This window comes from Cricetulus griseus, chromosome 2 (assembly GCF_003668045.3).
Source record: "Cricetulus griseus strain 17A/GY chromosome 2, alternate assembly CriGri-PICRH-1.0, whole genome shotgun sequence".
NCBI lineage: Eukaryota > Metazoa > Chordata > Mammalia > Rodentia > Cricetidae > Cricetulus > Cricetulus griseus.
Window position 1 is genome coordinate 354,091,164 of NC_048595.1, and position 17,395 is coordinate 354,108,558.

Sequence of the window (17,395 nt, forward strand, 5' to 3'; positions counted from 1 at the left end):
AGTTTTTAATTGTTGAGGTTTTCCCCAGGCAGCCCATGCCTTAAGGCAATGTCCAATGACATTGTGAGCCTTTTCCCCATTTATTGGGGTGGCATGGATGATGCCTGAACAGGTTTCCATAGACATGTGGATATATTTGAGAGTTCTAAATCCTGAAAAATGTGTTATATCCATTTGTCAAATTTTTAGGGGCAATAGCCTTCTGGGATTGACCCCCATGATAGGGGGGTGCAAAAAGTTTATATATTGTTGACAATTTAATATTATCTGTGTAGCCTCTGCTCGGAATAATTGAAACTTTTGTTGCAAAGTTTTTGTTGATACAGGAAATTGTTTGTGAAATTGTTGTGCCTGCTCCATAGGGGAAGTAAAAAATACATATTCCCCTCTAGTACAGTGATCTATGATCTTATTGTCTTTTGATAGAGGTCCAGACAAGTTGGTATGAGCCCTAATTTGTTGTACAAAAAATTTTTGATCGTGATGCCAGATCAACCGTTGTAATTCTTGTAAGAGTATGTAAACTGTTTGATAGGTCCTGTAACCTCCAGGGCCCTGACAGCATTTAAAACATACGTCAAATCAGAAATTAGATTAAAGGGGAACGGGCAATTTCTAAACATTTTAAGGACAATTTTATATTTAATAATCTGGGGGGAGCCAGGCTGATATTGAAAGCACACTGGGTCCTGATGTTCTATCATATAGGCTCCATAGCCCATCTTGGATCCATCAGTGAAAATGTTTGTGGCTCCAGCAATAGGAGCAGCTGCAGTCATTTTAGGAAAAATGACCGGATGTACTTTAAAAAATGACATCAGAGGGTGTTTTGCATAATGATTATCTAATTCTCCTGAAAACCCGCAGCGCAGAATGGCCCAATCATCCATAGTTCCACAAAGGATCTTAACTTGTTGAGCAGTATATGGGATTATGATTTTATTTGGTAGTCTCCCAAAATATTGAAGGCATTGCTCTATCTCATTTTGAGCCAAGTCAGCAACCGCTGTAGGATAGTATTTAATAGTTTTTCCTGGGGAGGATTTAGAATAAATCCATAGTAACGGACCATCTTGCCATAGCAAAGCTGTAGGCTGGGAGAATGTTGGGAGCATATATAAAAGAATATCCATGTTTTTTATTAGGTGTTTAAGGCTGGCATTTTGTAATTTTGTCTCCATTTTCTTTAAAGCTTTTCTGGCTTTAGCGGTTAATTGCCTAGGTGAATCTAACGCTGAATCATCATTGAGAATATTATACAATGGTTTCAAATCATAATTAGGCAATTTTAAATAACATCTTATCTAATTTATATTTCCCAACAATTTTTGAAAATCATTAAATGTTTTTAAATTTTCTTTTTTAATCTCTATCTTTTGTGGTATAACTGTATGAGGGAGAATCTAAGTCCCTAGATAGTTAATATTAGTGTCCTTTTTTACCTTTTTTGAGGCTATGACTAAATTATGCATCTCAAGTAATTTTACCAATTTTATATATGCCTTATCGAGCATTTTATCATCTTTGGCAGCCAATAAAATATCGTCCATGTAATGAGCACATCTAATCTTTGGAAAGTTCATTCTCAAAGGAGCAATATCTTCTGCAATAAACAACTGACATATAGTAGGACTATTGGCCATCCCCTGTGGCAACATTATCCATTTATACCTTAAATCAGGCTGTTCATGATTATAAGAGGCAGCATAAATGTAAAGCGCCCTGAATCCTTGGCACATAAAGGTATGGAAAAGAAACAGTCTTTAATATCTATAGAGATGATAGGCCATGATGTAGGTAAAGAGGTTAAAAGTGGAAGACCATGTTGTACAGGTCTTCCTGTACATAATTTGTATCTGCTGATAAAAAGCTCTAAGATCATGAAGCAATCTCCATTTACCAGATTTTTTCTTAATGACAAAGATGGAGGTATTCCATGGAGACATAGAGGATTTTATATGCCCCAGATCTAGCTGCTCCTGCACTAGAGTCCTAGCAGCCTCCAGTTTTTTAGAGGAAAGTGGCCATTGAGGAACCCATATTGGCTCCTCTGTTTTCCAGGTAATAGGAATACCTTCCCCAGTGGCTCCTAGGAAAAACCCAGACCTAGATTCTTTGGTCTCAGTTGCGGAATAATAGGACTAGTTCGACCCTGCAGATGTTTTTCGAGCCCCCAACCTGGGACATATCCCATGTGTCTCATGATATCTTGAGATGTTTCCGATTATTCATTTGTGAATTTTAAACCCATATCCTTTAACAAATCTATTCTCCATAGTGAAATTGGTAAGTCTAACATATAAGACTGCATGGTCCCTGAATGCCCTTCCTGATCTTTTTAAGGCAATTGTCTAGCATTTATATCAGGGGCCTTAGCATAGCCCAAACCTTGTAAAGTTTGGGAAGAGACCTGTGTAGGTCAGCCAGAGGGCCAATCTTTGGTGGCTATGATGCTTTTATCAGCTCCAGTATCTAGTAAGCCCAGGATTTTCTTGTCATCTACTATTAACTCAAGGGTCGGACGTTGATCGAGGTCTAAAGCTAGGAAGGTTAAGTTTGAACCAGTGGAACCAAAGCCTCCCTCTCCTCTCTCTCTGGTTTGAGCTGGAAACTTATCATGTAAACTTCGCAAAAGTAGAAGCTGTGCTATCCTGTCTCCAGGAGAAATGGCTGTAATCCCTCTAGGAGATTCTACCATGATCTTTACTACACCCATATAATCAGGATCTATAATCCCAGGATGTACCCGTAGACCTTTCAAGGCCACAGATGATCTTCTTATAAGCAGGCCTACTGTGCCAAGCTCAAGGGTCACTTAAAATCAGTGTCAATGAGCTGGACCCCCATTCTGGGAGTTAACACGAGTCTGGTGGTGGAGCATAAGTCCAGCCCCTTGGAGACTGTAGTGGCTCTCCTTGGTCTCTCAGATGTCGAAGAGAGGGCCAGGTTTTGGGACTCTGTTCCTGGTTCTGATCCTCCATGGCCCCATATATTTGTGGGCCCTGGGATCGTGGGCCCTGTTGTTCATTTTTTGGATGAGTCCCTTAATACCCCTGAACAAGAGGCTGTCCATTGATGTCTTTTATTGATCTACAATCCTTAGGCCAATGGTTTCCTTTTCTACATCTAGGGCATAAGCCAGGTTGCTTAGGGCGCGGGGTAGAATTATTGACTGTAGTATTTCCTCTTTCTGGGCATTGTCTTTTTAAATGCCCTTGCTTGCCACATTTAAAGCAAGCTCCTGAACTTCCGCCTTTCTTAGTTAATTGTATCATAGCAGCTGCTAGGCCAGCATTGGTCAGTGGGCCCCCTCACTCCCTACAGACTTTCATCCAGACTTTAAGGCCTTTACCTTTATATGCAGTTATTGTAGCCCTACATTCCTTTGTACATTGTTCATAAACCACCTGTTTGATCAATGGCATAGTAGCATCTGGATCCCCAAACATTCGTCCTGTAGCTTCTACCATTCTTGTCATAAAGTCTGAAAAGGGTTCCATAGGACCTTGTAATATCTTTGTAAGATTTCCATCAACTTCATCTCTGTTGGGCAGAGACCTCCAAGCCCTAATGGCTATTTGGTTAATCTGATCATACACTTGAGGGGGGTATCCTGTTTGCTGCTGTGCAAAACGTCCCTGACCTAGAAGCACCTTGATCATTGGCAAATTCAATTTGGAAAGCCCTCCAATCTAAATATTGTCCTGGCAATAAACAAGCTCTTACCAAATTTATCCAGTCACCAGGTGTCATACAGAAGCGATTGAGTGCTTCTACCTGGGCAACTGTGAAAGCTTCTGTCACCCCATTGGTGTGCACCGACTCTGTCAGAGCCTTGACTATTTTAAAGTCAAGCTGCTAATGATATCTCTGTTGGTTACCATCCATGAAAACTCGATAAGCCAGTGGTCGAACAATCTGAAACTCAGTGCAAACAGTATGCCATACTTCCGGACAGAAGGTAGAACAACCAGGGACTCTTACTTCCTCTTGTGAGCAGTAGGGTGGAGGACCAGTAGGGCAGTGCCCTTGCTTTACAGCCACCATTTTAGGACACTGTTTTTCTGGTATTCTTAAGGAATGTTTTTCTATGAGTTCAATAATCTCCCCATCCTCATCCTCTGTGAGGTCGTCATCCTCATATATATCCTCCTCTGATTCTGAATTCTCTCCTGGTTCTTTTAATCCCTTCATCAACTCTCCCAGAGAAGGATAGACTCGCTTCTTATTCCCTTTCCGTTTTTCCTTTCCAGCCTCACTTTTTGACTGTTTTGATCTTTCTTCTTGAAGCAATTTAAGGGCAACTTGTCCATTTGCTATAGCTTTTTTATTTTCCTCTTGATCCTCTAGACAGCTGCGTACTAGCCACCATAGGGGCCAAACACACGGCTTCAACATTCCTTGTTCCCTGGCAAAATCCAGATCTTTCCCTAACTTATCTCAACTAGCCACCGAGAGATTGCCCGAAACCTCGAACCAGGGTGCAATGGCATCACATTCATTTAGGAACCTCTGCAATGTGGCTTTAGTTAACTTTAATTTTCTAGAATGAAGCAGCTCTTGAAGAGCCAGAAAAATGGGATGTGACTGTGACGATCCCTTGTGATTTTGTTTTAGTTTGTGCGTTCCGGAGGTGTACAAGATGGATAACACCACCAAAAAATGAGAGCCCACACTGCAATGTTAAAAAGCAGCCAAATCACCACTATAACAGCAGGGTCTATGTAATAAATCTTCATCCTGCGAGTTAAAGCAGGAGTGAGGCTTTTACTTTCAGTTCGCTCTTGCCAAGAACAGTCTAGCTCCTAACCTGGAGAACTTATTGCTCCTTACCGGAGACCCTATTGCCACCTTCACCATGGACCTACTTGTCCCACTTACCTTGGGAACTTACCGGCGCCACCCCGACTGTGAGAAGTTCTGAGTTCCCCATATGGCCACCATTTGTCGAGACCACCCTTGACCAGCAAGAACGACTCAACACCGAGGAATCTTCTCACAGTTTTACTCGGGAAACTTGATTTACAGGGAGTGGCCCTGGGCAGTGGAAGGCAGGGCCTGATATAGCCTACAACTACCAATCACCTAACCCCATGGTAGGCGGGCCAGGATAGGTTGTCTCCAAGCAGAATTAAGAGGATACATGGCCTTTACCAAATTAGGAGTTGTTTACCACAGAGAGCACTCGCCATCAGGCTGGCTGAAGGTGGAAACCGGTGCCATCTTGTAGGCGCAGTACTCTGCAGCTCCCAACAGTACTGCTCTTTGTCCTTCATGTCAACTCACTATGAACATTTCAGTATAATTGCTAACAAATGTGATAAATCATATTCCTGAAGAGATTCACTGAAAGTTTTCATTTAATATATTTTAATTAAAATACTCTAGATTTCCTCTTTCCCTTTCCTCCTCACAACCATCAATATATGCTCCATCATTCCATATCATCGTGTAGTTATTGTTTTACACACACACACACACACACACACACACTCCATATTTCATGAATATGAACTTCTATAGATAAAGAGTCTTACACTTGCAATCAATTTATGATAAGGTTTGTCAGAAAAAGAGGCAGAGACTGACATACACAAAGTGAGGTCAAGAAAATATTTGTGATGATGGTGGCAGGAATGAAGTGGTATTTCTGCAAACCAAAGATTTATGAGATGACTGTCTTAGTGACTTTTCTATTGCTGTGATAAAACCCTGTAACTAAGATAGTTTAAATAAGCAAGTATTATGGAGGAGGGTCTAGGCCATCCTCCAAATGATATAACAAACTTTGAAGGTCCCCCATGGAAGGCCTTACCCTCCCTGGGGAGCAGAAAGGTATTGGGATAGGGGGGTCTGTGGGGGATTGGGTAGGAGAGGAGGGAGAGGGAACTGGGATTGACATGTAAAACAAGTTTGTCTCTAATTTAAATTAAAATTATTTTAAAAGGAAGTGTTTATTTTGAAGTTTATATGTTCAGATTGGAGAATATGGCAGCAGACAGTCACCTATTGATCTGGAGTAGTATCTGAGAGCTCACATATTGACACAAAACCAAGAGGCAAAGTGAGAGACTTGGAGCCTTCCCCCATTTACACAACTCTCAACAAGGCTGTGCATCCTAATTCCTCTGAAACAGTTCTACCAAGTGGAGACATGGAGACCAGGAATACAAGCAGACATGTCTGTGAATTCCATCTCACTCACAGTACCACAATGTTGAACAATTATGATAGTTATCAGAAAGACAAAGGACAGTTTACTCCTTCTAGCAAGAAAAAAATGCCAAGCTATGATGGAGTAGGGTGGGGCTGCCAACTTAATTCTGTAGTGCTTGAGGTTAGAATGAGTGAGAAAAAAATGTTATTTTATGCCTCCTAGTTTTTTTGTCAGCCTTAGGAAACTAACCTAAGCACCATTAAAGTATCTTCAATATCTATCATAATAATACGAATCCTTCAAAAAGAAAGACAGGTCACAGTGAAGATAAGTCCACCACAATTTTATCAAGGGAATCTGGACACTGGTAGTCATTCTAGTTTTGACCAGAGGCATTTGTTTGGTTTATTTGTTTTCTTTATCTCCTTGAAACCAATTTCGTTCAAAGCAACCGGCATTATTTCCCAGTATCAGAAATTAAAATGCCATATGAAATTAATTGTTTCTCAGTTTATCCTTACTCAGTTATTTTCTCTTCTCACAACTGATTGAAATGAAAATCAGACAAATTAGCATTAATAATTACAAAAATAGTAATAATAATATTATCTAATTCATTTGCAAATACCTGAGATAAAAGTAAATGTCTCCATGTTCTGAAGGTAATGTGTATGATTTTGTCACATGCATTCTCTTACCTGTAGAATGTAGAGCCCATTTGAAGTTTGTAGAAAATGTCTGAATGAAGGGGAATTTAATGGTAAAGAGCTGGAGTGTGTGGCCCAATCACTGGGGTAAATCAAAATAATCACTAAGGCTGGAAAAATCAGTAGGACCAAGGGAGACATTCTGAGTTTAAGAATTTTCCCCATTGAAAAATAAATAAAACAAAGACAATTTAGGTTCAATGGAGCCAGGCTAAATTGGCTTGGACCTCTGCATTTGGGAACAATAGAAAGGATAATCAAAGCTAGGAGTTGTGATGGTTTATTCTTAATTATTTCTTCTTTCTGGAAACTGAGCACCACTCTCTTAGCTCTATTTCTGATATTGGCAAAGTGCATTTAAAATGTCCCATTCTTCTAAAATGATTGCTCACAAGAAACAATAAAATGAAGCAAATCCCATATTTGTTGTTTCTCAACCTCTATCTTGATTGTGCTTTTCTGTATAGTCACATGGGTGGGTTTTATTTCACATGCTTCAAAATGTTTTCTTCTGTATATGCTGCTTTGCTGATGTAATTTTCTCTGGATGCTGAATGTCCCTTGTGTTGCCCATTCAATTTTAGTTCTTATATTTTCCAAGCCTTTTATAATCTTCCTGTGCTGGGATCCCCATCACCACCCACAACTTTGTCCTTCATCCTCTCACTCACCTTAGCAGTTGCTTCTTTTCTTTCCTCTCTGAAACTGTTGACCTTACTTTCTGATAGGTGATGACTTTGAGCATGCTCCCTTGCCATGGGACCCATCAGTTAGCAACTCCTAGTTAATAACTTTCAAATTGATATGTCTAACCCAGAAATTACCATTCAATTAGTAGCTATTATTCATTGTTTCCCAATTAGCTTGAAAACAAATATGCTCATGCCTGAATGTGTCTAGTTCATTAAAATAATTTCTCTTACATCCAATAAATTAATTATGAAATGAATATGCATTTTGAAAGCTATATTTCCTTTATCCATGCCACACTACATTGCACTTTCTCTCTTTGTCATCTTGCTGTCTTCATAATTGGACCCTTTGTTGTTCAAAGGCATTGCTTTCATTCTTCTCACAGTCTTATCACACTATTATAATCTTACCACACCCCCACTCTGCTTTAAATTTCTATGTATTACCACAGACTCTCAGAATCATGTACCAACTCATAACACTTCATGGCACGCAAATTTTCCTGAACCAATAGCACACTCCCAAGCTTTTGGTACTTGCCTCGGGAATAGAACACAGTATAGGAAGAAGGAAATGTATTTCCCTGCATTTAGAAAAGACTCAGCCAGAAATGCCTGGATGTCCATCAAAAAACCATAGATAAAGAAAATGCATTATTCCATCCAGGTTTTTTCTCAACCAAAGGCAGTATTTTGCTTGTGAGAAAATGATAGAAACTGGGAATCACTGTATTCAGTTATCTAGATTCAGAAAAACCAATACCATATTTTTGTATCTGATATTTAGAATTTAAATGTAAAGAATGCACATACACACAAAAGCACATTGTATAATTTTATCATCATAGTTTTATTTTGGATTCATCTTGATTATAAGACTCCAGTTGTATCTATAGTCTACATTATATCTAAATTGTGCTTTTCATTTTCTACAATGATTTTTCTTACAATTTTTTTTTTGTTTGGGCTGGAGAGATGGCTCAGCTGTTAAAGGCTAAGCTCACAACCAAAAATACAATTTCTTTAGGTCTGAGTACTATTTTTAAAACAAAAGAATTTAATGTTCCACAAATGAAGAATTGGAGACATAAAGACATGAGCACTTTGATTGTGCTCTCCTCTCTGTCTCACTCATATATATATATATATATATATTATATATATATATATATATGTGTGTGTGTGTGTGTGTGTGTGTGTGTGTGTGTGTGTGTGTGTGTGTGTGTGTGTGTGTGTGTGTGTGTGTGTGTTACACCGGCAGGATGACAGGTTGGAGAAAGGAGACTATGAATGAATTAGTGAGTTAGTGGGTAGTTGTTATTATATTTGTAGGAGGGGAACCTTGGTGGATCCTGTGGTAGGGTAGAGGAAAAAAACACACCATCAGAAGGAAGTTTATTGGGGAAGGGAGGAGAGTAAGGGAAGAAAGAAGAGAGACAGAGAGACAGAAAGATAAAGAGAGAGAGGCCTGTCTCCTCAGAGAAACTGAAGAGAGAGAAAGTAGGCAGAGCTTGCCTACTTTTACTCCTGCATACAGAGACTCTGCCTGGTCCCCAAGGGGAAGGGCCAGGTTTGCCTGGATGACAATAGTATTGATATGAGCAAAGAACAGCGATACATGGGCATGAAAATGACATTCTGAAACTCATTGTTTAGTGTGATAAATTTTAAAAAATTATGTATGATTATAATTTCAATTTTGAGAAGATATTTAGGCATTCTAAAATTTTTATGGGTAGAGTAATAATTTTTAGATAAGAAATTGTAATCGGACTATGACAACAGAAAAAATTACCTTCACCTATTTTTCTCAATTTATTGCAATGTTCATTCTGTTGTTCTGTTTGTTCATTCTGAGGGTTGTTTGATTATTTGCTTGCCTGTTTTGTTGGGGAGGGTGAATGCAATTGTGCACCGTGGTGACTGGGGTAGTGTGCTGAATTTTCTGCTCTACCCCTCTCTGCCTTATTTCCTTGTGACATGGTCCTTAGTGAACCAGAAACTAGGTTGGTGTCATGTGTGGCCACACTTGACATTGAGGTGGGTCCCAGTGAATTGTTCTCAGTTCATTTTACTTCCCTACCAAGTACACAAACCCACTGAGCAATCTCATCACTCTCCTGTGCCTCTTTAACTGTTAGGAGTACACAAAATCTGTAAATGTAATATATAGTTCAATGTCTAGTGTGCCTGCTATTATTATTGCTACTAGTGCTCCAACATCTTTAAATAGGAAAAATTTAAATTATATTTACCATCTATGTTCTTCTGTGATCTCATTTAATTTCAATAAAAGAAGATTTAATGAGTTAGAGATTTTAAGCTTAATCCAAAAGTGTGAAACCCACAGGCCTAACATTTATTTTTTTCATGTCCTTGGGAAGTATCCTTGCTGCTGATATGTAGTGTAGCTGACTTTCTTATATGCTGGACCTCAGATCAGGGACTTTGAACATTTATAAAAATCAGTCTTCCACAGGCTACTGAAGATGCCAATTGCATCTGAGCCTAATATAAACTCTTACCTAAATGTCTTTGATTCCTGATTTGGTTGTGAATTGCTACTAGTTGTATGCCTTTGGACAGTAGCTTCTTATGTCCTAATTAAGTAAAATCATCATTCCAAAATGAGCTATTTGTAAATTAGAAATGAAAACTGTATTAAAGTTTAAATGAGTTTATATGCTCTGAGTGGTATATGAACAAATATACAATTCATTCTATTATTCATCTGGAATAGAGTTGCAGTGCTGAATAAAGTTTAGCAAAACTATAATAATAGGTTAGTGAACTAGGCAGAGTTTCTTACTCTGGGGCCTTGAGCCAACATCAGTTATTAGATAAAGCTTTTTTTTTTTTTTTAGAAATAAATGTTCTTAAAATTTAGTAAATTGCTATCCCGGAAGTTTTAGCTAAGCCCTCACCAGTGGGCACCTCACCTCAGAGATCTGGATCACTGGTGCTAGTGGAACCTTCACCATGCCCCTGGATAGAGATCTATTACACCCTTCCTTGGAAGAGGAAAAAAAAAACATAAGAAATGGTTGGTTCAGAGCCCAAATTCTTACTTCATGGATGTGAAATGTCCAGGTTGCTACAAGATTACTACATTTATGAGCTATGCTCAGACAGTGGTTCTTTGTGTAGTTTGTTCAACAGTGCTGTGCCAGCCCACAGGAGGAAAAGCCAGGCTCACAGAAGGCTGTCCATTTAGAAGAAATGAATATCATCTATACATGTTCCCGAGTTTGTGTTTTTCACAGAAAGCCTTATCAAGTTCAGAGACTCCACAAAGACTATGTAACTATATTTGATTTTATAAAGTATACAATGATGATCTATTTTGGTGTCAGCTTTCAATAAAGTTTTAATTATGGAGAAATTTAGTAATTTTTTTCTTATTAGTAAAGTTTTGTATTACTTTTGTTTACGTGTCTCCTTCTTGATATCAAAATGCCATGATTTACCTGCTCAATTCCTAATTAATTAGAACTGAGGGATATCGATGTAGCCTGAACTACAAATGCTCTGATCAGCAGAAACAAAGAAAAAAAAAAAAAACAAGGTTCATTCCTCATGGATTTTGTACTGCTAGTCACATTTTTTTAAGGTTACATATAAAGAAGATATACTCATATTCAGGGAAGGAGTCTGATTATAAATCAACATGCTTTTCCAGTTTTTTAACAAGCCAAGTTACTCTCAGAGACACACTCATATCCTCATAAATGCTTTCTATCCCAGTCAAATATTTCAGTTGTTTTAGAGGAAGTGGCTCAGTGAAATCCTGTCAGCCTTTGGCAACTCTGTTCTTTTTATATTGCAAAGTACATCATTCAAAAAAAAAAAAAAAAAAGAATCTATGTCTTCACTTTCTATGTAGGTTGCATGTCATCTTATCCACAGTGACAGAAGAAAAATATATGATCCCAGGATATCTGCAGTAAATTCTCCTGAATGCTAACAGCGAGCTCAGATGCGTTTCATTTCTGACCTTGTGAAATGCCTTTTTGCTTAAACAACGACTTGTATATCAAACATACAAACTGCCACGAAAGCTCTGGCTGCTTGCATATGGACATGTTTTAGAAAACAAATGTTGTTCAGGTCAGTCACATCAATGCAATCTTTCTTCCTTTTCTTTCATGGCATGAGACTGCATGAAATATTTTATAGCATTATAATGGCATAAAGAGAGGCACACAGTGATTTGTTTCATGTGAGTGCTTGTTGGTCTCAAATGGCAAGGAAAAAATCAAACTCTCAAATCAGCAAATATTTCCAAAAGATTTATGCATTTATGAAATGGTTTCATTACTTTTATCTGCACATCAAAATTCAGTGTGTGTGTGTGTGTGTGTGTGTGTGTGTGTGTGTGTGTGTTTGTCTATGTTTCTGTGTCTGTGAATGATTTTATGCTTACCTATCTGCCTTTGTTCTACACTGTGGATTGAAAATAGAATTCCCTAAACATTTTACATGTTTGCTCAATTATAGACAGCAAAATTTTTGTGATTCCATATCACCTGCCTTTTATGTAGTTATTAATTAGGAAAAAATGCAGGATTCTAGAAGGTGAGAAAATGGTTAAGCTTGCATCTTATTTTAAAATTAGATGCAACAAAATATTAGAAATTGAGATATGTGGCAAGTGATATCATTATATCCTAAAATCTATTTGTGTATTCTCAGAATTTTCTGTTTACTCTTTTATTGGACATGGATTATGATCATGGTTTCTGTCTTCTATTAAGTCAATTACTTAATGTTTTGGATCTGGATATGGCAAATGATACATGCTTGCTTTATTTTTAAGCACTATACTATATAAAATTAGTATATTTTGTAAAAATAAAAATTTATGTCTCTAATTTACTTCTTTACCTCAAGCAGCTATTGATCAGACTAGGGTCACTGTCAATATTCATGTCCAAATACTTAAGGAAAATTTTAGAAAGGAAATACTTAGCTGAGTTGAAATGAGGTCCCCCTTGGCTTGAATATGTTTATTTTCTTCATGTATTTCTTGAAAAGCACAACCAATTTACATAGAGTGACAAATGAACTGAAATCACATATTTCATTGTTGGAGGAACTAGAAAGGACTAAAGGTGGGCTGAAACTTTCAGATAAGATGCAGGTGAATGACCTTTTTTTATTCAATCACTGTTTTCATTGCCCAGCTTCTGCAGTATCTGCTCAGGGAATACACAATCCCCTCTTAAAAGCTTCACTGAGCTGAATCACAAACTTGGTCACTAGGGAGGAAAATAGTAAATAAAGAATTTCTGTTGAGAATGTCTGCTGACTCTCCTTAATTTTTAGATCTCAGGGAGTGTCCAATCTCTAGAAGAGAATGCCATTAATCAGAAAAATTATATTAACACAGGGCTTTCTAAGGGATTGCCAAGTTACAGAAAACATAACCAAACATTAAAGGATATGTTTTGAGTATCACTTATTTCAACATTAACATATATATATATATATATATATATATATATATATATATATATATAATTAAATTATACACTATGATAATTCCATGTACTGCTACTTCTGTACTTCTTATCAAAGTATAAGTAAATACTTTCTACTTAGCCAAATTTTTAGAATGGTTATTCTGCAGGAGAGAAGGCTGAGCTACTAAAGCACAAGGTTTGTAACCAACAGAATCAGAATGGTTATTATAATTTAGCTGTTGGAGAGAGAAGCTAAGTGTATATTGCATTAAAAACTAGCTAGCAAAAACAAATACACTGAATTAAATTCTGATTGATTATGCTTTCATTAATACAGTATGTACTTAGTTTTAGTTTTTCAATTCAAATGTATATTAATTAAGTATAGTACAGCCTGATGACACTCATTTACATTTCTTTCATCTTCTTCCTAGACTTTCCCACATCCCTCTGTAGGCAGAAGTTACTGTCCAGACAGCAACTCACAAATACCAAGCAAGTGCTTCCCAAATTGCCACAAAGAAGCTTGTATTAATTACAAATGTTTGGCCAATGGCTCTTGCTTATTAATAGATAACTCTTACATTTGACATTAACCCATATTTATGTTTAGCTTATGTGGCTTGATACCTTTTCTCAGTAGGGTAGTTTCATCCTGCTTCTTTTACATCTGTCTGGCAAATCCTGACTCCACCTTTCTTCCCAACATTCTCAGTTTTGTTGCCAGCCTATATTTCCTGCCTGTCTACTAGCCAATCAACATTTCATTAAACCAATTAGAGTGACAAATCTTTAGGATTACAGAGGACTATTACACAGCACCCCTTTTTCTTATTAGTACCTTTCTCATATTTGTGTGTTTATCCATGATATGTGTGTAATTATGGAATTAGATCTCTTCTATGGATCCTGGAAGGTTCATTAGTGTGCATATAACAGAAGATAGAGTCTCCCTTAATCTACCATCTGATGATTATTTCCATTTCAATATTAAAAATTAGTACCCTTGACTGACATGGCCAGTGTTTTGCAGGCCCAGTGCAATAACAGCAGCAGCAGCTTCTTTATTGAAATGCTTGATTTTTTCCTAGGGGATAGCAAATCCCAACTCTTCTCTCTGTCTTCTGGCACTACATACATCTTCTTTTTTTTTCTTTTTCTTTTTCACGGTAAACTGGGATACTTTTTCCCAAAGTGGACAGCACAGCTAAAGTTTCCAAAAATTCAAATTACACACACACACACACATATATATATATATATATATATATATATATATATTATATAATATATATATATATGCAGTATGTTATGCATCAATAGCCACAACAGCTTTTCTGCAGTCATTTGAACAAAATAGTAGAGACATCCAGCACATGCCATTAAAAAAAATCAAAACAAAAATAAGTAAAAAACAAAATCCCAGCAAACAGCACAGTTCTGTTACTCTTGTGGTACCTGGCACCATTTTTTTTAATTAGCTTCTCAATCATCATCTGGAAGGAAACCATTCTTAGCAACATCATTTAAAACAGCACTGATAAAGCATGGTCACTACTATGTATCATAAAGCAGGTCCACATATGAGTGAGGACATATCATGTTTGTCTTTTTGTAATTGGGTTACCTCAATCAGAATGGTTTCATCGAGTTCCAAACATTTTCCTGCAAATTTCAAAATTCCATTGTTTTTTTTCTTTTTTTCTGCTGAGTAGTACTCCATTGTGTAAATGTACCCCATTTTCTCTATCCATTCTTCGGTTGAGGGGCATCTAGGCTGCTTCCAGTTTCTGGCTATTACAAATAATGCTGCTATGAACATGTTTGAACAGATGTCCTTGTTATATGAATGTGCTTCTTTTTGGTATATGCCTAGGAGTGGAATTGCTGGATCTTGTGGTAGACTCAATCCCATTTTCTTGAGGAGTCGCCATACTGATTTCCAAAGTGGCTGTACAAGTTGGCACTCCCAGCAGCAGTGGAGAAGTATTCCCCTTTCTCTACATCCTCTCCAGCATAAACTGTCATTGGTATTTTTGATTTTAGCCATTCTGACAGCAGTAAGATGGTGTCCCAGAGTTGTTTTGATTTGCATTTCCCTAATGGCTAAGGTGTTGATCACTTTCTTATGTGTCTTTCAGCCATTTTAGATTCCTCTATTGAGAATTGTCTATTTAGTTCTATACCCCATTTTTTAATTGGATTGTTTGGTATTTTGGAGAGTAGCTTGAGTTCTTTGTATATTTTGGAGATCAGCCTTCTGTCAGATGTGGGGTTGGTGAATATTTTTTCCCAGTATGCGGGCTGTTGTTTTGTCTTGCTGACTATGTCCTTTGCCTTACTGAAGATTCTCAGTTTCAGGAGGTCCCATTTATTAATTGTTGATCTCAGTGTCTGTGCTACTGGTGTTATGTTCAGGAATTGGTATCCTGTACCGATTAATTCAAGGGTATTTCCCACTTTATCTTCTGGTAGGTTCAGTGTGGCTGGGCTTATGTTGAGGTCTTTGATCCATTTTGACTTAAGTTTTGTGTAGGCGAAAGGCTTGGGTGTATCTGTAGTCTTCTACATGTTTGCATCCAGTTTTGGCAGCACCATTTGTTGAAGATGTTCTCTTTGTTCCAGGGTATATTTTTGGATTGTTTGTCAAAAATCAGGTGTTCGTGGTGTGTGGTTTAATATCAGAGTTTTCAAATCTATTCCATTGGTCTACCTGTCTATTTTTGTGCCAATACCAAGCTGTTTTCAGGACAACAGCTCTGTAATCAAGCTTGAAGTCAGAAATGTTGATGCCTCCAGAAGTTGCTCTATTGTACAGGGATGTTTTGGCTATCCTGTACAATATCCTGTCTTTTGTTTCTCCATAAATGTTGAGAATTGTTCTTTCAGGGTCAGTGAAGAATTGTGTTGGGATTTTGATGGGGATTGCATTGAATCTGTAGATTGCTTTTGGTAAGATTGCCATTTTTACTCTGTTGATCCTGCCTATCCAAGAGCATGGGAGATCTTTCCATTTTGAGGTTTCTTCTTTAATTTCTTTCTTTAGAGACTCAAAATTCTTATGGTAAAGGTCTTTCACTTTTTTGGTTAGTGTTACTCCTAGGTATTTTATGTTGTTCATGGCAATTGTAAAGGGTGATGTTTTTCTTATTTCTTTCTCAGCACATTTATCATACATATGTAGTAGGGCTACAGATTTTTTTAAGTTAATCTTGTATCTTGCCACTTTGCTGAAGGTGTTTATCAGCTGTAGGAGTTCCTTGGTTGAGTTTTTTGGGACACTTATATAGACTATAATATCATCTGCAAATAGTGAGAGTTTGACTTCTTTTCCGATTTGTATTCCCTTGATGTCCATTTGTTGTCTCATTGCTCCAGCTAGAACTTCAAGGACAATATTGAAGAGGTATGGAAAGAGTGGACAGCCTTGCCTTGTTCCTGATTTAGAGGAATTGCATTGAGTTTCTCTCCATTTATTTTGATGTTGGCTGTTGGCTTGCTGTATATTGCTTTTATTATGTTGAGGTATGTTCCTGTTATACCTGTTTTTCTCCAGGACCTTTATCATGAAGGGGTGTTGGATTTTGTCAAAGGCTTTTTCGGCATCTAGTGAGATGATCATGTGATTTTTTTTCCTTGGTCTGTTGATATGGTGGATTACATTGATGGATTTTTGTCCATTGAACCATCCTTGCATCCCTAGGATGAAGCCTACTTGATCATGAAGGATGATTTCTCTGATGTGTTCTTGGATTCAATTTGCCAATATTTTATTGAGAATTTTTGCATCAATATTCATGAGGGATATTGGTCTGTAGTTCTCTTTCTTATGTGTGTCCTTGTGTGGCTTGGGTATAAAGGTAATTGAAGCCTCATAAAAAGAGTTTGGTAATGACTTCTATTGTGTGGAATACTTTGAGGAGAATTGGTATTAGCTGTACTTTGGATTTCTGGTAGAATTCTGCACGTAAGCCATCTAGCCCTGGGCTTTTGGGAGACTTCTAATGACTGCTTCAATTTCATTAGAGGTCTATTTAAGTTGCTTATCTGTTCTTGATTTACTTTTGGTAAGTGAAATCTGTCCAGAAAATTGTCCATTTCCTTTAGATTTTTGAATTTTGAGGAATATAGGTTTTCAAAGTATGACCTGATGATTCTCTGGATTTCCTCTGTATCTGATATTATGTCTCCCTTTTCATTCCTGATTTTATTAATTTGCGTGCTCACTCTTTGTTGTTTGGTAAGTTTGGATATAGGTTTGTCTATCTTGTTGATTTTCTCGAAGAACCAACTTTTTGTTATATTGATTCTTTGTATTGTTCTCCTAGTTTTCATTTTATTGATTTCAGCCCTCAATTTGATTATTTCCTGGCATCT

At 37.4% G+C, this 17,395-nt stretch overlaps 1 protein-coding gene across 1 annotated transcript; it reads left to right on the forward strand.

Annotated features, from left to right (window-relative positions):
- The first annotated feature begins 10,535 nt into the window (after nt 1–10,535).
- On the forward strand, nt 10,536–10,870 carry LOC113833940 (40S ribosomal protein S27-like). Its single transcript, XM_035438791.1, is given in 2 exon segments — nt 10,536–10,581; nt 10,584–10,870. Coding segments are annotated over 2 exon segments (333 nt in total).
- Nucleotides 10,871–17,395: the final 6,525 nt, after the last annotated feature.